Genomic DNA, 17,989 nt, shown 5'->3' on the forward strand with positions numbered 1-17,989 from the left:
ACTCGTGGTAAACATGTGAATCAAGGCCTTCAGCTAATCACATTTTCTCCCATTCACCTTTGAGATGTGAGTTATAAGGAACTTGGACAGGTTCTCTTCTTGGCATTAGATAGGGGACAACTAAAATTGGTGGGAATGTAAGCAGTGAATAGATTGTTGTTACAGTAGAATGATTCCATCACTTAAACATTGTTTAAAGGTTTAATCAATTCCTTTGTAACAAGCATTACAGTGGTCTTATCTCCACTGTATATATGATATGTGATTAAACAGGCTTACAGAGGTTTTTTAAAAAATGACTTAAAGTCAGTATTTGGCAGGGAGAGCTGGGACTGCAACCCTAGGTCTATTCCATTCAAAAGCCTCTGCTCTTAACCACTCTGCCATAGCTTCCTATTTCACTGCCGGCTCCTATAGTTCTCATCTGAGAAGAACTCCCTCCTTCCGCCTCCCTCACTCAGAAATTTAGCCCTTATCTGCAGAGGTCTCTTCGGCCTCTCTGCCTCTCGTTACGCTGAGAAGGGCTGCAATTCTGTCAGTGGGCAACAAGGATCACTCGGGAATAGCTGCTTGAGATCCTAGCGGCACGAATACTGCAAGGGGACCTGATTTTAGTCCCTAGATTCTCCAGTATTGCCATTTTCCAAAATACCGTCTAAAAAGAGGGAATTAAATGAGCTTATTTACATTAAGAATCTCACGTCCGAATTACTCGCAGCCGATAATCTGGCTCCCCTGCAGCCAATGTGGTCTTTAAGATACATACGAATCTATCCCTGCAGAGTATGATCCTCCAGCGATGTCCCCTCAAGTGTCCAGCATTCTGCACACCCGTGATTATTTGCATGTTTGTAATCACCCGTCCACCGTCTGTCCCACTATCACCTCACTCCGCCTTTGGCTGCCGGGGACGGGGCGGGTTCGCAGTTGGAATCTGAATCCTTGCGCTCACTGCGCAGGGCTCTCCGGCTTCACCCTCAGAGTAAGAGGGGACAGGCAGAGGGTGTGACGAGGTCCAAACGCCCCACAGCCTCTCGGCCCGCCCCACAGAGGCCTCGGAGAGCCGGGCGAGGGAGGAGCGTTGGCAGCAGAGGCCGAGGCCCAGATCGGTGCGCCGGAAGTGCGCACGCGCATCCGCACCCGCACGCCGGCCGTCGGTCACGTGACCCCCGGCCCGTGCTCGCGAAGCCGGAAGTGGCCTGAGGCACAAGGAGGCCGCGGGAGCCCGCTGGCGGTGGCGCGGCGGAGACCCGGCGAGGTAAGCGGGGCGGGCGGGGGCGGAGAGGCCAAAGGCGCGTGGGGCACGGGCTGCTGAGCCGGGCACGGCCCTCACGGAGCGCTCCCACCCCCAGTGGGAAACTGGGATGCTGAGTCAGGGCGGGGGCGGGGCGGGCAACCGGAGGAGCACAGCGGGACCCCAGGCCGAGCCCTCCCCGACTCTGGTTGGGCTGACATCGCCTCCCGGGTGTCCGGGGCGTGCGAAGCCGGCCGGAATGGTCGCGCGGGCCCGTCCCCTGCGTCTGGACTCCTCGTCCTACGGCCGGCTGTCTGACTCGGACCCTCCCTGGTCTGGTGGCGCTGGGCAACCGAGAAAGAGGATGTGTCTGTTACCGGGGTTGGGCCCTGGCCGCCGGGACAGGCGGATGTCCCTCTCCCTTGGAGTTAGGCTGGCCGCTTTCTACCCCTCTTTCCGAGCGTGGACGCTATTGGCAGTGTTTAAATCGTTTGATTTTTTTTCAGACGATTGAAAAGAGACGTGTTTTAGTGAAGCGGGGGTTGACTCGCCGGAAGCCAGAAGCCAAAGACGTTTTTAATGTACACACGTATAATGCAAATGCCCAAACCTTTCCTTTGGGACGTAGCTTATGAGTGTAATTTCCAATCCGTTTCCCAGGCATTTTTAGTAGGTGGCCTCAGAACAAGTTCTACCCAGTAATTGTCAAATGCATAACCAAAGACCGACTTTTTTCCCTGAAGAACGCTGAATATAATATCTGTTTAATAAATGATTCACTTAGTGGTAGGGTTTGGAAATCCTGGAACTTTGTCCATATGCAGCGTCACCAAGCCTGTTTTCATCTATGGACAGATGGTAACTTTCATTTTGGACAGCATAAGGAAGTAGACTTAAGGCAGGATTACCAGTCTCATACTTGTTGATTGCCTGCCTATATTGTGTCCAAATTTTGGAATGATTTATATAGCAAGTACCTTCTGGGTGTGCTGAGTCACGTTTTAGTATGCAGTTATTGTGGGGTTATTGGAAGATAATTTCAAAAGACATTTCCCAGATCATTGTGACACCATAGTTTAATTTCTGCATATAGAGAGCAGATATCTTAGCTGATAAATGTGTTTTATATTACCCACTAGGTATAGATAGATACTTAATGATATTATTTGCCAATTATAGTTATCTCAAGCAACAGTTACATTAATGAGCAAAGCTTTTCATATTGAGAAGTATTTGAAAATATTATTGAAAAGATATTTGAGAAGTTTATTATTATCTCAGTAGCTGACAAATGTGTATTTCATATTTTGAAAAAGGAATCGTATTTTTATTGCTTATTTCCAGTAAGTTGCTGTATGTAAAATTCCCTTATCTGAATTAGATGGGTGGTAAAATTATATACATCTCTCTGAGTATATCAAAGATTGGTGAAATTTGGACCCCTGGCCATTCTTTGTGTACTTAACCCTACTTGGAATATTGGCAGTCGTTAATTCATCACTGAATACCTAGTCCATTCTAACTTACTATGAAGGGAGAGCAAGATCTGTTTTGATTCAGCCTGACGTTACATCAGGTTTAAGGTGGCATGGTGGGACAAGTGTTTATGCTATTTAGCATACCTCATTTTTATTCCAACATGGAGCTCAAATATTTACAATATACTTTTACAGCTTTTCAATATTGAAGGACAAGGCTGGAGTGGTGCTTTTTTTTTTAATAGACTTTATTTTTTAGAGCAGTTTCAAGTTCACAGCAAAATTGAGCCGAAGGTGCAGAGGTTTTCCATATACCTCCTGCCCCCATACATGCTGAGCCTCCCCTTGCTTATTTTTTAACACTTGCTAATACACATTCAGTATGTGTATATTTATATACGTGGAGGTCGAAGAAACTATCCCTAAGTTAATCTCAAAATTTATTGCTGAAAGGTCACCTTTGCTTCCTGATTGTCATGCTTTGTGTAGGTGAAGTTTTAAGTTATAGAAGTGTTAGGCCATGGCAACAGTTGTTTTCATTAGTGTTGCCCTGCCCTGGAAGGAAACAAAGTAATTTTTTTCTATATTTCTGTTGTATTTTACCTTATTACTTTATTTTAAAACACTTTATAATATGATTTATCATTGATTAATCTCTCAAAACATTTTAAGGAGGTAAATGGCCAATATCACTCTCATTGACAGACAAAATTAGAAGGGAAGTTGATGTTTTTTCAGCCCTGTGAATAAGTGAATTAAATTGAATATATAAGATGTTATTGGTTGATGTTTTTTCAGAGCTCATGCAGCATTTTAGTCTTTAATATTGCTGGAAAGTTAGATTTTTTTGGACTGTTTATGCACTTTGATTTAGTAATAAATAATAGGTGATCTTTCTTGAGAGTAAAAATAGCTAACATTTGTTTCTTAAATGTATTATTCCCTGAAAACAAACATGCAATTTTTTTTCTTTTCTCTTAGTATAACAAGAGGATCACCTAACCACGCCGAGATGCAGAGCACTTCTAATCATCTGTGGCTTTTATCTGATATTTTAGGCCAAGGAGCTACTGCAAATGTCTTTCGTGGAAGACATAAGGTTGGTACAGAGAATACTGTGAAAGCACCATATATGTAGTTTTCTGAGACGCACACTTGTACTAAAGTGAGACTTGGTGGTTTTGATTAATTTGTCTAGAGAGAGTATCTGTTTTTGTGGTTGCTTAAGGTATAGCTTGTGTCAGAGGCAGTAATATCTACCCAGTGGTGGCAGAGGTCATGTGTTGGGGAATGGAGAAAAACAGAAGGTTGTTTGAAAAAAGGAACTGGGGAAGATTAGTGTTGCGCCGTTTGGTTTTTTCCTCGACCTAATCCTCCTATGTGAGTGAGTGATCTCACTGACCGAGTTCAGTGCAGCAGTGATTTGGGTTAGGAGGTAATAGAGGGAGGCATGGTGAGGAGCAGATGGGTATTTTTGAGGGAAACCCACAGATGATTCTGCTGTGCTGTAGTAAGGCTTCATGCCCCCAGAGTAAAACATTCTACAAAGTAGATTGGAGTAAAGTGAGGTTATCATCAAGGAGCCCAGGTTTAAAAGACTATATATCCCGGTAATCAGAACTTGTTAGTGCAAGTGAGAATAAAATAAAAGGGCTAATCCCAGAGGCATTTCAAGAACCAAAAGGACTTTGTGTCAGATTCTATATTGGAGGATGAAGTAAAAGGTAATTAAAGTCATTTAAAATGAAGAGATTTAAGATCATTTAAGTTTCTATTCTGGGAAGGAAGCTGGAAAAGTAATGGAATAAAAACATCCTTTTATAATGCAAATAATCATTCACTAGTTTTTCAGCACTGTGAATTCAGCACAGGAGCTCTAAACATTTTAGGAAGGAGGAGTTTCCTTATATTTTTCTGTAACCTTGAGACCACCAGTCAGTTCTGTCTGTGGCAATGAGATGAACATTCATAGATGCATGCTGTTTCCGCTGGCTCTTAGAGAGTGAATCGGAAGTAGTGTCGTACAGTTTTTAGCTTTTTTTCACCTCCAATTCTAGCATTGTCCGCACCTTCCAGTCCTTGGTCAGATTCATAGTGATCAGCCTTGGATATTCCTGTCCTAGAAATTGTTTTTGTTTTGTGCACGGTGCCAAGAAGAGAAAACGGGTGGCGTGGCACCTCTGGGTTTAGCAGTGAGACGCACCTGACCGTCTGTGTTCCTGTGACCCTGGTTAACTTAACAGACTTTAGTAATCACTTGGTATGTGTCAGACACTATGATGGACCTAGTGATTTGAGCTACAGATAATGTGCTGTACCTGCCCACGAAGCGTGTTGGGTTTAGTAGCAAGGTGGTATTGGAAGGAACGTAAATTAGAAACTGATGGAGTGACAGGTAGTCAGTAGTGATAGGAATTGAGGGAGGCATAAAGTGCCTGGCACTAGTAAATATCTCACATTTTCTGATCCTCTTTCCTTACGTAGCTATCCAGTGTCCTTCATGTAAGTGCCTACACTTAGCAGGCACTCTGTAAATGCTTGTTGACTGAAAGAATAAATGAATGAATGAGGACAGAGTAGACTACTGTCCTGAAGTTCTTCTTCAAAGGAAGTAAAACTGTTCTTTATCCACTATAGTTTGAAAGCTTCAAATAAGGATTTGAGAGGCATAAGAACTGACTTAAAATATTGCTAACACCCAGTTTAGTATTCAGTCCCTAGCAGTCTTCCCTGGGATGTGTTTTGAGAAACCATGTTTGTTCTCAGTGACATCAATTTCAAGGGTTTAGGACTATACCCCCCAAATCCTGCTTGCCCTTAATAACTGTTTGTTCAAGCATCTTTAACTATATTAGCTAAACCCTTTTATGTTACTGCTCAGAGTGACCCGGTCCCTAAGTTTACTATTTGTTATTCAAAGTATATTACTTACTTAATCTGTCTCTTTTTCATTAATTTGCCTTGAGCTGCTACTGTGTCTGGACGGGTGTATATGTGTGTGATAACTGAGGTGAAGTTAAAGGGGAGAGAGCTGTAGGAAGGACATGTTGACCTGCACGTTGTATATATATATGTACACGTGCATCTCTAAATATTATTCATCATGCTTTGATTTAGAGACAGTGACCGATAGGTGACTGTGCAGTTGAATAGAGGAACAATGGGACATTCCCACACATATCCCAGTGATCTCACAGGTATGATGTAGACTACAAAAGGCGGGAAAATACTGGCCTGGGTCATAGTGGGTACATTGCAACATTGTGTTCTTTTCCCTGCTTGCTCCTCTGTTAGGATTCTTCTGATTTCAGACTAAGTTTGAGACAGTTGTCCTCAAGAAAAATCTCTCTGTTGCGTGGTATAGATTTGGCAGTGTCCTTACCCTGGCTGATCAAATGGGAAAACAGTGTAGTTGAGCTCTAGTTAAGTTGTTCCATTTTCATACTGTCTGAAAACAGTCAACGGGTCTTCTCCTCTGGAAAGAATATATGGATATTTGGTGTGGGGGGAGCGGGGGAGAAAGTGGGGAGTGATCACATAACACAGGTGGTGGTCTCCAAAGAGGGATCTTGAAGAGTGAGACTGTGATGCAGCTAAATGGTTTTAAGAAGAAGATTATGAAATTCTGGGGTGATGGCTGTAGGTGGTGAATCTGTGTGAGAAGCTGTAGAGAGGGCTTCAAAGCAGGAAGAGCACAGAGGTCCTAAAAGACAGAGACCCATGAAACATCTTTAGGCAGGGCATGCTTGAACCCGAGCTCACAGGAGAAACGAATAGTCTCTCCACTAACTCCAGGCAAGTTCAACCTTGGATTGTGGGAAAAGTAAGCTTAAATTCAGAGAATCTGGCCTGAGTGGCTGGAAAGAGGTGGGAGGGTCTGGAAGAGAGCCTCAAAGAAAGGTTAATTAAATGAAGACCATGACAATGTAATGTTTACCTGAAATTTAGCATGTATTTTGTACCTCTAGGATTCCCTCCCAACTATGGCTGCATTGTAATTCTGTGTTTAATCTACTTCAGTATGCCATGAGAGAGTGAGAGTTGGGGTGCTGCCAGAGCTTTGGTAGAGGAAAGGAAGTGTCTTTGATCCTTTAGAAATGATCTGCTAAGCAACAATCTGCCCTAGTCCTCTAGGTGAAGTTGCAGAAGGTTACCCGAGGCAGCAGTGGTGCAGTCCAATGAGGATGGTCTGCTTTAACCTTATTCTCAAATCCCAGCCCCCCCCCCCCCACATACATACACATTCTGTCCAGCTAGGGAATCTTTTTTTTTGTGGTACGCGGGCCTCTCACTGTTGTGGCCTCTCCCGTTGCGGAGCACAGGCTCCAGACGCACAGGCTCAGCGGCCATGGCTCACGGGCCCAGCTGCTCTGCGGCATGTGGGATCTTCCCGGACCGGGACATGAACCCGTGTCCCCTGCATCGGCAGGCGGACTCTCAACCACTGCGCCACCAGGGAAGCCCCCAGCTAGGGAATCTTAAAGTTAGTTGCCTTACTTTGAGATTCTTACTAAAAATTGCATATGTGGAATATAATTTTTAATCTTTCATTTCCTACTTTGATTAGTTTAAAATTGTTAGAAAAAAAAAAAATTGTTAGGCCCTGGAGAAACCCTTGTGAGTTTCACTTTCTATTTCTTATTCAAAATACACATTCACATTTGGTACTGTTAGAGCTCTTCTGATATGTAAATGACTATCTTTGCCACGTGTATCATAAGGAAGCTTTATGATATGAAATATATAAATAAAGGAAGCTTTATTTATATATATATAAATATAGAGAGAGAGAGGAAGCTTTATTTTATAAAATGAAAAAAATAGCCTTTTCTACATTCCAAAGCATTCAATTTGAAAGAAATACTGAACAGTTGATTGATTTATTTCAGCTTAAAATAAAAAGGTCAGGAGTCGTAGTACAAATTACCTAATGCTTAAAAATATTCAGGGTGTTCTATAAAAAAGATAAATTGCTGTATCTAGTGCTAATGGTACCTTTTGTATCTTCTTTATAACATTATAAATAAATAAAACCTTTCTCTCTTTTTCTTAGAAAACTGGTGACTTATTTGCTATCAAAGTATTTAATAACATAAGCTTTCTTCGTCCAGTGGATGTTCAAATGAGAGAATTTGAAGTGTTAAAAAAACTCAATCACAAAAATATTGTCAAATTATTTGCTATTGAAGAGGAGGTAAGTAGTCAAGCTTTAATTAACGGTGTCATGTTTATTGTAGTTATTATGATTCGGGAGAAATAATCTAATATAAAAATCGTTTTATAAACAGTGGGCTTTTTAATGGTGAAAATTAGGGCTCATACCACCAAATATTTATTCTCAAAGATTCTTGAGCAGCTATAACAATGGAAATGAAGTCTCATGGAATCAGAAAAAGTATATAAGAAATAAAAGAATATAGAATATGGTTACTGGTATTATTACTAAAAACAAAAGCTAAAGTTAAATTGACATAATTATATAAGGATCAAGGAGAAAGTCAAACAATTCAAAGAAGGCTTTATAAAAAATAAAAATCCTTGGAATCCAGAGAGTGATATATGAAGTCCAGTTGTAAAAGACAGAATTGATTTTAGTGGGGAACAGTGAAAATAAAAATGTCATTAGAAAAATATAAATCCTGTTAGTGTGGGTAATCAATAAAATTACACCTTTTGAAAAACAGTTTGGCAGCTTATACTCCTCATACCAGTGATTTCTTTCTTTTTTTTTTTTTTTTGTGGTATGCGGGCCTCTCACTGTTGTGGCCTCTCCCATTGCGGAGCACAGGCTCAGAACACGCAGGCTCAGGGGCCATGGCTCACGGGCCCAGCCGCTCCGCAGCATGTGGGATCTTCCTGGACCGGGTCACGAACCCGTGTCCCCTGCATCAGCAGGCGGACTCTCGACCACTGCGCCACCAGGGAAGCCCCAGTGATTTCATTTTTAGTGATTACTTCTTAGGAAGTAATCAGAAGTGTAAATTATAATTTTATGCACAAAAATGTTCATTGCTGCCCTGTTTATAATAAAGAATGGTTAAATAAGTTAGAATGTTTGGCTAGTCACCCAGAGTTAGCTACACTCGAGGTTAAGAGCATAGCCCTCCAGACTGCCAAGTCTATTCGAAACTTCTGATGCAAGCTGCAGAGGAGTTTGGCAAACCATGCAGGTAGATACAGAAGTCCCCACCAGACTGCACATTGAGACACGAGCTGCAGGTTCAGGAGTCACCAGGGCTATCTTCCCTTAAGACCAACTGGCTACCCATTTGGGGCTTCCCATGACTGCCCTCAGATTTGATAATTTGCTAGAATGTTGAATGACTCACAGAACTCAGGTAAGCACTGTACAGTTGATTCTTGAACAGCACAGGTTTGAACTGCCTGGGTCCACTTAAAAATGTGCGTTTTTTCCACTAAATATGTACTACAGTACTACACAATCCGAGGTTGATTGAATCTGTAGGTACGGAACCACAGATACAGTAAAGTTATGCGTAGATTTTCGACTGTGCAGAGGGTCAGCGCCCCAACCCCTGCTTTGTTCAAGGGTCAACTGTACTTACATTATAATTTATATTTTAGTATAGCAAAAAGATATAAATCAGAACTAGCCAAAGGAAGAGATCCATAGGGCCATAGGGCAGAATATAGGAGGGTTCCAAACATGAATCTTCCTTGTCCTCAGGGATACATTATCCTCTTGGCATTGATGCATGGCAATACGCACAGAGTATTGCCAACCCTGGAAGCTCACCTGAGCCTTTGGTGTGCAAAGTTTTTATTGGGGCTCAATCACATACTGCCTGCATGGCTGACCTGTAGTCAGCCCTTCCCATAGGTTCTGATAATACTTTTAGCCTCCATTTCCTCTGGAAGTTGGAACGGATGTGCATGTCCAAAATCCCCATCATAAATCACATTGTTAGACTGTCACATGGCCAAAACCCACAGACAGAGACACTTCTAGCAGATAGGACATTCTAGAAGCCTAGCATATCACCTCCCAGTAGCCAAGGGCAATGACCGGACCTCTCTGGCTAAAATTAATTCTTTACTACACAGTGGTTAAGCAGTAATAAAGAGAGATATTTAACAAATTTCAATCACCTGGGAGCATGCTTGTGTATAATGTTCTGTGAGAAAATCAGTATTAAAAATATATATGCAGTGTGATCTTTTTCTTTTTTTAATTTTTTAAATTTATTTATTTATTTATTTATTTATCTTGGGCTGTGTTGGGTCTTCATTTCTGTGCAAGGGCTTTCTCTAGTTGTGGCAGGCGGGGGCCACTCTTCATCGCGGTGTGCAGGCCTCTCACTATCGGGGCCTCTCTTGTTGTGGAGCATAGGCTCCAGACGCGCAGGCTCAGTAGTTGTGGCTCACGGGCCCAGTTGCTCCGCGGCATGTGGGATCTTCCCAGACCAGGGCTCGAACCCGTGTCCCTTGCATTAGCAGGCAGATTCTCAACCACTGCACCACCACGGAAGCCCTGCAGTGTGATCTTGATATATACAGTACGGTATACAAAGTGTTAATGTGTCTGTAATAAGATTTGATACATAGAAAAAAGACTGAAAGGAAACACACCAAAATATTAACATAATTATCTCTGGGTGCTGGGATTATGGGTATTTCTCAAATTTTCAATTCATCAGCATTCAATTATTTCATTTTTTCAAAACAACAGTTTTTTTAAACATTTCTTTTATACTACTCAATCGTAGAGAAATTTAAAATATTTTATGGGTATATATTGGGGATATGTAGAAAGAATTATAAAAGGAAGGAAGAATTAAAAGTTGGAGATGAATACTGGATTTAAGTCTCATTCATATTTTTGAGTTTCTGAAATGAGCACGTATCTTATAATCAATGTGTATTTGTAATTTGGTAATACTTCTTTTTCTCTATAAAGCTGTTATTAAATTGATGATGTATCTTATATTCAGTGGTACATTAAAATTAAGGTTTAAAACAAATCAGCAGCTCAGATTCATATGAGCAGACTAGAACTTTGCTGCAAGAGGACGACTCAACTATTCTGCCACCTATTTATTTTTAAGGCTAGAACTCTGGGAACTCCTTGGCAGTCCAGTGGTTAGGGCTTCACGCTTCCCCTGTAGGGGGCACGGGTTCGATCTCTGGTCGGGGAACTAAGATCCCGCAGGCTGCAAGGCGTGGCCAAAAAAAAGTCTAGAACTCCATTCTTTGAAGTAAAAGTGCTTGTCACAGGAAGAATTTCAAGTTTAAGAGATTTGTTAGAAGAACTAATATCCTAAATAAATGTACGTTATGAATTAGAAATTAAACATAATTTTGAAAGAATCATTATAACATTGTAGCAGTGATTTTCTAATTAGACTTGCTGTGGTTTGTCTTCAAAGACAAACCCAGTTGTTTTTTTTTAAATTTATTTATTTTTGGCTGCGTTGGGTCTTTGTTGCTGTGTGCGGGCTTTCTCTAGTCGTGGCGATCAGGGGCTACCTTTTGTTGCGGTGTGTGGGCTTCTCATTGCGGTGGCTTTTCTTGTTGCAGAGCACAGGCTCTAGGAGCACGGGCTTCAGTAGTTGCGGCATGCAGCCTCAGCAGTTGTGGCTTGTGGGCTGTAGAGCACAGTCTCAGTAGTTGTGGTGCATGGTCTTAGTTGCTCTGTGGCATGTGGGATCTTCCCGGACCAGGGCTCGAACCCGTGTCCCCTGCATTGGCAGATTCTTAACCACTGCACCACCAGGGAAGCCTGACAAATCCAATTTTAATATGAATTTAGAAGATGTTAATTCTCATCTGTACAGTCAACAAATATTTAACAAACCCCAGGTAAAAAGCAATTTAAAGTGCCTTCATTATTGTAGTAAATCCAACTTTTAAATGAAATCAGGTAAGTATTGGCATATAATAAAAATTTATTTTTTATATTGAGCCCCAATCAGTGATTTTTTTTTTCAGGTAACAACGAGACATAAAGTACTTATTATGGAATTTTGTCCATGTGGAAGTTTATACACTGTTTTAGAAGAACCATGTAATGCCTATGGACTACCAGAGTCTGAATTTTTAATTGTTTTGCGAGATGTGGGTATGTTTGTTTATTTATATGATTATATATGTGTGTATATATAACTTAATGACATAAGAATTTTAAAAAATAAATTTCTTACATTCAAAGCCAAAGACCTTTATGGAGTGCTTTCTTAGATATGACACCAAAAGCACAAGTACAAAAAGAAAAAAGATAGATAAGTTTCATCAACATTAAAAACTTTTGTGTTTCAAAGGACAACATCAAGTAAAAAGACAACCCATAAAATGAGAGAAAATATTTGCAAACTGTACATCTGATGAGGAATTTTTATCCCAACAAAACAATAAAAAGACAACCCAATTTAAAAATGGGCAAAGGATTTGATAGACATTTCTCCAAACAAGATATACAAATGGCCAGCAAGTATATAGAAAGGTCATTAGTTGTTAGAGAAATACCAGTCAAAACAATTAAGAGCTGCCACTACACACCCACTAGGATGGCTAAAATCAAGAAGACAAAACAGAACCAAGTGTTGACGAGGCTGTGGAGAAATTGAACCCCTCATATACTGTTGGTGGTGGTGTAAAAATGTGCAGCCTCTTTGGACAGCAGTCTGACAGTTCCTCAAAAGGTTAAACAGAATTACCACATGACTTAGCAATTCCGCTAGTAGGTGTTTATCTAAAAGAATTTAAAATCCACACAAAAACTTGTACCAGTATTTATAATAACCAAAAAAAAAAGGAAGTAGCCCAGTATCCATCAACTGATGAATAGGTAAACAAAATGTGGTATATCCATACAATGGAATATTATTTGTTCATTACAAGAGTGAAGTAGTGATACATGCTATAATATGGATATAACCTGAAAAATGCTTAGTGAAAAATGCCAGACACAAAAGGCCACAATATTTGTATGATTCCGTTTACGTGAAATGTCCGGAATAGGCAGATCCATAGAGAGAGAAAGCAGAGGAATGGTCAGGGCCTTGAGGGGAGGGTGGAGTCGAGGAGTGACTGCTAATAGACGTGAGGTTCTTTTTGGCGTAATGGAAGTGTTCTGAAATTGGTGGTGACGGTTGTACACGCTGTGACTCTTAACTACTTTAAAAAATGAGTTTTATGGTATGTAAATTTTATCTCATCAAAGCTGTTATTAAAAAATATATGGCAAACAAAGGGAATAATATCTTCTTGGAAAGAAATGAATCAATATTCGAAGAATAGGAAAAGCCCAGTGATAAAGTATGAGGTTAGTGGGAATTCTTGAACTTGACACTGGAAGCAGTAGAGACTACTTAGGTGAGGGTAAAATGAAAAAGAAGCAATATATGCTACAGCCTCGTAAATCAAATAGAAGTTATAGATGATTGATGCCTTCCTAAGTATACTGGTAGTTCTGAGCTTTCGTAATTGATTGTTGATACCCCTAAACTTATTTTTATATGTCATGCTTGGACATTCATCTGTCAGCTGTCAAACAAATGTTTCAGACTATCACTCTGTGACATTGCATGTCAGTTAGCCCAAACAGCTTAATTTCAGCAGTTTTGCCACCTTTGTCCTTAAAAAAAAAAAAAAGAAAGAAAAGAAAATGGCATTTTTAGAAGAGCACTAAGCATATGAGAAATATATTTTTGTGGAAACAAGTCTGACACTTTGCCTCCTTCTATTACTTTTTTTTTTACTATATTATGTATTGAGTCCAGTTTACTCTTTTGTGGAATTTTTTTCCCAAGGTAAAAATGTAAAATTGTGGTGAAAGATTATCTTTCTTGGGAATCTTCATTCTTAAGTTTAAGCAGATGGCCCACAGGTGTATAACCAAAAGTAATTCTGGAGGTCATAGGCTTAAGACTGTTGTGTTCCATTTTCTTGATAGTGTTTAAGAGAGATTGGACTCTTCCTTAGACCATATTGGTCCTTATCATTCTAAAACTCCTCATTACTCAAACATGGAGTACAAAATATAAGTATAATCTGTTACTTCTTTGATTAAAATGACTTTGGACCAACTTATGTAAAAACTTACACTGAGTGAAAATGAATTAATGTTAATTAGTGAGTCTGATGCACACATACATATGCATAGATACCTACATTATGATTTCCTGTGTTTTATATTTATTGTTGAAGTGGGTGGAATGAATCATCTCCGAGAAAATGGCATAGTTCACCGTGATATTAAGCCAGGAAATATCATGCGTGTAATAGGGGAAGACGGACAGTCTGTGTACAAACTCACAGATTTTGGTGCAGCTAGAGAATTAGAAGATGATGAGCAGTTTGTTTCTCTGTATGGCACAGAAGAATATTTGGTAAGTCATGTATCACTAATAATTTTATTTAAAGAAGTTGGATATATTGTAAATATGGATAATTGGTCAACCAGTTCACTATGAAATGTCAACTTTTATGGCAAAAATTAAATTTTCTATTCTAATGAATATGGTTTGTAATGAGGTATTAAATATCGGTTTCTCGGGGGTTATTTCTGTTAAAAATTCTTACAAGTTTTATAATAATCTTAAATAATTTTACTAATGTTATTCATCTATATTAAAAGAAAGAACTGTCTGTACACTCCAGAAACATCTAACTAGTAAAGGCTTCCTTATTTGGAACAGAGCAGTTAATACATTACAAGCTTGTTATAGTACTCTTCCCTGTAGAGGAAACTTCATTATAATTCTGAAGCAGAAGATTCTCTTCAGGGAGGTTGGTTATTGAAAGACGAAAAGAATAGTTGTTAGAAACACACATAAAATTGAATGCCTCTAAAAGATCTAATTTGAAATGCTAGAAAACTAGAAAAGCTCTGTGGTTGAAACAGATTATGTAGATGTGTTTGTGTGAAGTTAGTAAACATTTGAAACACTTAAGAAAAGACACTGAAAAATAAGTATATTTAACTTGTAATCAGGAAGTTTATAATATACAGCTATCACTAATTGCTCATGGCTCTGGGTTTTGTTTTAAAAGTCTTAGAATCTGTGACTTTTTTTCCAACTGGATTCTGCCATTGTAATCTTAACATGAATAAAGTCTACCTGGCCCCATAGCTTTATTCAGATTATACTAAGTCTGGCATGAATTAAGATGTCTTGTTCTATCAATATATCTCCCCAAATTAATCTATTATATTTTGATAGTCTTTATTAAGAATACCTAAAAATGGATTACATTCATCCAACAGTTATTTAGGTACCAGGCACTGTTCTAGGAACTGGGACTTCTGCGATGAACCAAATGTACATGATTTCTGCTCTTATGGAACCCACAATCTAGTGAGGACAACAGACAAGTAAATAAGATAAATTCAGATAATTAAAGTGTTGGAAAGACAATATTAGGTAATAAAATAGTGACTAGCAGGAGGAAGATAGCTGGGGGAAGCCTCCTTTCAGTCCTAAGTGAACTGACACTTAAATGATAAAAAGAAGCAAGCCATGCAGAGATTTAGGGGAAAAGCATTACAAGCAACTGCAAAGGCCTAGAAATAAGAATGACCTTGGATGTTTGAGAAACAGGGAGGATGACAGAATAGCTGCAATTTAGTGAGTGAAGAGGCAGGTGGTAGGAGTTGGAATTGGAGAAGTAAGCAGAAGGCAGCCGGAGCATACAGGCTAGTGGTTTCTACCGTGTATGATCGCCCCCTTTTTATAATAAATGTTTTACAATGTTCTTTTCAGTATCTTAAAAAGAAATTCTTAGATAATATAATCACCTGCATATCTAATTAAAAGAATAGCATAGTATCTTAATAATAATATAAAGGAAAATATAATAAAAATCATAGATAGTTAATATGTAAAAGTTTAGGAACACCTTCACTGGCAGAAAACGTAAGTAATCAGACGCTTTCACCTGTATGTAATAACACCTCCAGTGCACGTGCAGTGATAACTTGTATGTTGTATTGGTGAGTCACATATCACAGGTGTTGTGTTGTCACTGACATGATTTTCCAAAGCAGTGAATAATTCTTGATAAAGTTTCTAACTAAACAAAGTAGATTTACATGTACTGCATTCCTGTAGCTGCAAAAATACGTTGTTTACTTTATGTACAAAAATACATTGTTTATATATAAAACAAACTGAGATCATTATAAACCTCTTTCCTGCACAAATATCTGGCAAGATATTCAAAAGTCATGCAGGATGTCAGAAGCTTATTTTTCAGAACTGTTTCATATTTGACAGGATGTCTCTCATCTCTGGTCTCTGCCCACTAAGTACCAGTAGCCCTTCCCAGTTACTGTGATAACCAAAAAAACCAAACAGCAGTACAGTACTAGCGTTCATGAGGTTGATCCCTATTACCAACTGTCAGTCTTTCACATATTCTCCTAGGACCACAGGTTAGCTTTTGCCTCTAACAGACTTTTAAAATGGAAAGAACGAAACATTTAAACATTATTTAAATTATTAAATAAATTTACTCCAAGTCCATGCTGTTCTCTTGGCTAAAATTTTACTCGGATCTGTTTTTCCTATTTCAGATTATGCCCAGCCCTGTTTTCTAATACAGTACACCACAGTTATAAAATGAGACACATAATGGCCTGAAGCTCAGCAATCTAGAAATATTTATGTATTTAAATGAAAACTTTTCTCATTTTGGAATTCCCAGACCAGATGTTGAATCTTCTCCTTTTTGTGTGTTAAAGACCAAAGGAAACACCAGCATTTTTTCTTCTGCCATTTTTAATATGATGGCTATCTTAATAATATCTGAGAACTTGCAGTAGGTTTGTCCTTATGCTCCTATCTCAGATGCAGACGCCCAGGCCCAGTAATACTGATCCCTACACAAGTACAAGTAGCACATTTGAGACAGTGCCACTGGGCACAGATACGTCAGACCAGCATGTGTCAGGCCACAATCAGTCCGTCACTGCCCAGGGAAGGCCTTCCAGCTGTACCAATCAGGCAGTGTATTATTGCACCGTTTGAGGAGGTCCCCCTTTGTCTCCTTCTAGAATCGCTGTATCTCCTCTTCCCAGGTTGGCGGCCTCATGTTCCAGAAGATATCAGGCATGTCCAGGTACTCTTGGCCTCTTCACAGCACCTTGATACACTAAGTACTGGCTGCTGGGTCAAAGGTCTGGCCAGCGCTTCTTTGGCCAGTAGTTGCTTTAGGTGCTCTGCCACAGAACCAGCAAGACCACTCAGCCCCCATGTGTCTGGTAGGCATGTTGGGACACTCACTTAAGCTCCTCATGCTTATCACCTCTTCTGATTTCTCATTAAAATGTATTTCCCAAAAGAGTCCCACCCATCCCCCCAAAAAATAATAATCCAGGGCTTGTGACCCTTTGAGAGTCAGATTCATAAACTGCATCATTTAGAAACACCCTCCCATCACTGTTATCTGCATGGGTTCCCAGTCCCTTGGGTCACTGCCAAATACCACAATGTCGTAAGGCATTGTTTTCGTTTGGCATCATTTGGGAGATGACTCTACTTTGATCGAGAGTACACTCTTGTAGCTTTATCTTCGAAAAATCTTTTAAGTTCCAGCGCATAACTAACATAAAGACAAATGTCACGAGGCTAAGCATGTATGACCTCTGGTTGTCCTCTGCAGAGCTTAATGTCCATCACAGTCTCTGTCTGGATCTGTAAGCTCCTAAGCCATGCCCTATAAGTTCCACCTGTTCTCCACAACTGTATCATAGTGTATTCTGTGCTTAAGGACGTGTGTTTAACATCAGACCAGCTACTTGTCTCAGTTGCTGTATCCCCCAGTGTACCTAGTCAGGCTAGTCCTCCGAATTAATTCTAGAAAATTAAATTTTCATCTCAGAGCCTATATGACTTGCTCAGCTGGATTGCATGTGAGAGATGAGGGAGAGGAGTCAAGGCTGCCTGATATGTTTTGGGTATGAGCGACTGGGTAGATGATGGTACCATTTACTTAAAGGATAAAGATTAGAAGGAAACAGGTTTGAGTCAGAAGACCAAGGATCTATTTTGGATACCTTAAATTTAAGCTACCTTTTAGACATTCAAGAAAACAGTAGGATATATGAATCCAGAGCCCAGGACAAGAGATAGTTTGGGGAGTTAAAGGATATAGGTAATATTTAATGCCATAGGCTTGAATGGGAGATGAGGAAATAAGGCAGTTGTAAGTGTGGACAGCTATTTTGAGTTTTGCTATGGAGGGAAGCAGAGATTTGGGTGATAGCTACAAGGGGGTCTATTTACGGTTTTTTTTTAAATGGGAGATATTAAAGCAT

The 17,989-nt window shown here is 39.8% G+C and overlaps 1 protein-coding gene across 1 annotated transcript in view; it reads left to right on the forward strand.

Moving 5' to 3' along the window:
• The first annotated feature begins 1,187 nt into the window (after nt 1-1,187).
• TBK1 (TANK binding kinase 1) overlaps nt 1,188-17,989 on the forward strand; it is a 38,978-nt gene continuing 22,176 nt past the window's right edge. Inside the window, exons 1-5 of the mRNA XM_082666484.1 lie at nt 1,188-1,258; nt 3,694-3,811; nt 7,766-7,906; nt 11,662-11,791; nt 13,879-14,060. Coding sequence (XP_082522610.1) covers nt 3,725-3,811; nt 7,766-7,906; nt 11,662-11,791; nt 13,879-14,060 — 540 coding nt within the window. The 5' untranslated portion in view covers nt 1,188-1,258; nt 3,694-3,724. The remainder of the gene's footprint in view (nt 1,259-3,693; nt 3,812-7,765; nt 7,907-11,661; nt 11,792-13,878; nt 14,061-17,989) is intronic.

The sequence above is a fragment of the Grampus griseus genome (genome assembly GCF_964374135.1).
Source record: "Grampus griseus genome assembly, chromosome: 11".
NCBI lineage: Eukaryota > Metazoa > Chordata > Mammalia > Artiodactyla > Delphinidae > Grampus > Grampus griseus.